Source organism: Nematolebias whitei, chromosome 1, assembly GCF_014905685.2.
Source record: "Nematolebias whitei isolate Nwh7 chromosome 1, NemWhi1, whole genome shotgun sequence".
Classification (NCBI taxonomy): Eukaryota; Metazoa; Chordata; class Actinopteri; order Cyprinodontiformes; family Rivulidae; genus Nematolebias; species Nematolebias whitei.
The window spans coordinates 88,626,150-88,630,146 of NC_056498.1; the positions used below are offsets into that span (position 1 = coordinate 88,626,150).

The following is a 3,997-nucleotide window of genomic DNA, read 5'->3' on the forward strand; positions in this document are numbered from 1 at the left end:
GGTAGTAAATTAAGTCTGAAATGTTTAATATAACAACTCTAAATGAAATATATAGGTGAACAGATTTGACTCACTATTTGGCAAGAAACTGGTCAGTTTAGTCTCCGTCACCCTTAATTAATGTATAATAAGCAGTTATTAATGATTTATAAAGTGCTTACAGAGGCATTAATAATGTAAACAATTTATTAGCCACGTATAAGGGGAGCCTTATTGTAAAGTGGTACCAAAAAACTATTATTTGAGACTTGTGAACTCCCCTTGTACCAAATGGTAGGCGTGACACTAGAAAAAGTGATTTCAGCTTCACCTGCAGTTGATGAAGTTCGGCGCCGGGTTAAAGAGTCGACCCTCCATCGGATCGGGCTCGTCTGTGTTCTCTCCTGCTAGGACCATCCACTCCTCGACCCGTTCACACTCAAACACCTTCCACTGTTGGGACGCACACATCAGCAGCACAAAGTCCGCTGTGGACAAAAACAGATCCTCATCATCAACTGCATCTTTGTCAGCTTGAAACACCCGATTCTGCCCTGAGAGTTCCTACTCTGACAGGATATTATGGGATGAGAGATAACGAAGGGAAACTTCTGAATGGTCAAATTAACCTGGAAAAACTTTTCTGGGACAATGCAGCGTGAACGCTGAGTCATGAATGAATTTGCTAAAATCTGATGAAGTTTAAATAAAATTATAAAAGCTAAAAGATTCAAAGTAATGTTAAAAGCGAGGCAGCACGGTGGCGCAACTGGTAGAGCTGCTGCCTCTCAGCGAGCAGGTCCTTGGTTCAAACCCCGGTCCAGGGGCCTTTCTGGGTGGAGTTTGCATGTTCTCTCCGTGCATGCGTGGGTTTTCTCCAGGTACTCCGGTTTCCTCCCACAGACCAAAAACATGTATGTTAGACTGATTGGTAACTGTAAATTGTCCCTAGGTGTGAGTGAGAGAGTGAATAGTTGTTTGTCTCGTTTGTCTCCATGTGTCCCTGTAATGGACTTGCGACCTGTCCAGGGTGTACCCCGCCCCTCGCACAGTGATTGCTGGACATGGGCACCGGCGACCCCCGTGACCCAAAATGGAATAAGTGGGTAAAGAAAATGGATGGATGAATGAAGTTAAAAGCGCAAAACACATGCTAAAAGCTAAAACATGCCCTTCCTGACACAACCACAGACCACCGAGCTACCACAGCCCTCTGTGTGGAGCAAAGAGCTGCTATATGGGGCACCTGGGGGAGCAGATGGTGGGAGTTAAGGGCCTTGCTCAAGGACCCAAAGTGGGGCAAATGAGGGTGGAGACAGTGGTGGATGCTTCACATTTCCCACCCACATTTTGATGTTGTCGGTCCAGGGAGATGAACCAGTGACCTTCTGATCACAGACCCACCTTCTCTAACCTCTGTGCCACCATTCCCCATAACAACTAAAAATAATAATACAGGCGCAAAATGCTAGCTAAAAGCAAAAAAAAAAAGGAACAAAACCCCAGCTAAAGGCAAAAAAAGCAAAATGGTCAATGGACTGTACTTATATATCGCCTTTCTATCATATCAAGAAACCTGCTAAAAACTAAAGTAGCAGAATGCTAGCTAACAAATAAACAAACAAACAAACAAAAAAACAGAAATGTAAATATTTTCTAAGTACAAAAGTTACAAAATACAAAAGTCATTACCCCATCTCCTGAATGAACAAAACATTTTGATTATAACTGACTAAAACAGCATTCATTATGCAAAAGATTGCAAATAGCATATGAAAAAAATTAAAAGCTAATAAACTGGAAAACAGTGTAAATGTTGACACATAAAAAGCGCTGGTGGTTGTATTTGCTGTGAAAGAACATCACAGACCAAAACTGACTCATTACAAAGGAAATACAGACAATAAAATTGATCTATAATGAGCAAAAATAAAGTAAAAATCATTCAGAGTAATCAAGATGCCTGAGATGACTTCTGTTGTGACTTGGCGCTATATAAATAAACTGAATTGAATTGAAGTGAATTTAAAATCACGAGCAGAGTGAAATTCATTCGACTTTATTTAAACAGATAAATCACACTGAGCCTTGAAGACTCATTTACAAGTGAGACCTGTTTAGATGGACAAAAAGTAATGAAAGTGATGCATCTCTAGGATTTGGAGGCAAAAAAAAAAAATCCTATCAAACTCTTTCTCCTTGACTGAAGAGAGATGGCCTGAGATTGAAAAAAACACCCCGTACATAGGCACATAGTGACGCAGACATTCTGTAGGGGAGGGAAGATGACAAGAGCAGTGAGCCTGTCTAAGGACACTCCAGAGGCACTGCAGGAGTTCTGATAAGAATGGTACAATCAGTCAGTTCCCTCTGGTAAGATCCATAAACACTCTTGTGAGATGCCGAGGTCGACCTAGGACAGCGTCAGAGAGAATCCAAGAAATGATGACAATTTTTATTCAGCCGGGTCCCTCTGATAGGTCCTCAGACTTCCTCTGTGGTAGAAGGGAGGCGGCAGGGCATTAAATTTACAGAGCCTCCAGGTGAACTGAGATAAGGTGGCCAGTCAAGGTCAGCCGGGGAACCGAATTCAGATCAGCAACATTTGTTTTGGGAACAGGCAGAACTTTACTGACTCATGTCTGCCTTGAGTCTTTGCTGGTCCTCACAAATCCCAAACATCCAAATTAAGTGGACACACCGCTGGTCTATGCCTGAGAGTATTCCCCGAGATCTGATCCATCCTGCCAGTGAATTCTGGGGGCTGCAAGTGTCCTGCAATTCTCACAAATCACATCCAATTTACGGTTCAGTTCGCAAAGCAATTGAGTCTGGGTGCTCGAGGCACGGAGCACCATCACATAAGGCAAGCAGCCTGATGGCCAAATTTGCTGCCAACAACTTCCTTGTTTGTTGATAAACCAGGAACCAGATGATTCCAAAAAGCAGGAAACCTGTTATCATAAATCCAATTATATATGCGTCTTCAACATCATTGATGGACAGCAGAGATAGACACATCTCCTTCCAATCACCCCAGGAATCCATGACATATCCAGCTGCGTGCGTGTCATCGGGGCAAGTTGGCTCGCCTGAAGCTTGTCTTCTCGTTGAGAAAATTTTATCAATTGCGTTGAGAGACCAAATGACCAGATCCATAGTAAAAATTATGGTTCGGAAGATATGTAGAGGCTCTGAAGCAGTTTCACAGACAGGACAGAGTGAAAGCAAAGCGGAGGAGGGAGAGGAGAGGGAAAGCATCCGCCCTTGACAAGAGCAAGTGGTGAAGTGAAATGTTTCTTAAATGTAAATGTAAATAAAGTAAGACTAGGAAGGTCAAGAAATTAAATGTCAGCTGCACAAACACGAACGTTTCCACAGAAACTGACCCATGAGGTTTTTGGAGTTGGGCACAGTGTAGAAGTCAGGCAGATAGATCCATTTGATGAGAGCGGAGTTCATCAGCACCTGGGTGTTCCACCTCCATGGGTAATCTGAGGATAAACAAGTCAGAGACAAGTCAGATATACTGGACACAGACAGGTCCCATGAGTTTATTATCACCCACCAACATGAAAGGTGGGCAAACGACATTATCTGTGTATGTGTGTAGGCTTGTTTGTCTGTACCATTAGCAAAGCATCTCGCAAACCAGAGAATAGCTTTTAACTTAAAACAAATTAAGAACATAATCACTGGATGTACAGCTACAGGTTATTAAATTGTGGGAGTCAGTCCAGTTCAGGGTGGCTGTCACAGATAATTCACACAACTTAAACAATGATGGGTCCAGCTGCGGGCAAGAGGTGGAACACCTGGAGAGCTGGTGCAGAGAGAATAACCTTCACATCAATGTGAAGAAGACAAAGGAGATGATTGTGGACTTCGGAAGGAACGGAAACACCTACACCCCCCTGAACATAAGAGGATCTGCGGTGGAAGTGGTCTCCAGCTACAAGTACTTGGGTGTACACATGAATGACAACCTCAGCTGGAGCAACAACACCACCAGCCTGAT

The 3,997-nt window shown here is 43.1% G+C and overlaps 2 protein-coding genes across 2 annotated transcripts in view; one reads left to right on the plus strand and one right to left on the minus strand.

Annotated features, from left to right (window-relative positions):
• Window positions 1-306: 306 nt before the first annotated feature.
• Window positions 307-3,473, minus strand: LOC119407679 (piezo-type mechanosensitive ion channel component 1; the record flags this gene model as incomplete). Its single annotated transcript, XM_037674501.1, is given in 2 exon segments — window positions 307-467; window positions 3,369-3,473. Coding segments are annotated over 2 exon segments (266 nt in total), but the record flags the coding sequence as incomplete, so codon positions are not given.
• A 289-nt stretch (window positions 3,474-3,762) lies between these two features.
• Window positions 3,763-3,997, plus strand: part of LOC119407690 (piezo-type mechanosensitive ion channel component 1) — a gene marked incomplete at its 3' end in the record, with an annotated part of 35,391 nt that continues 35,156 nt past the window's right edge. The window contains 1 exon segment of the mRNA XM_037674512.1: window positions 3,763-3,785. Within this exon segment, the coding sequence (XP_037530440.1) occupies window positions 3,763-3,785 (23 nt within the window).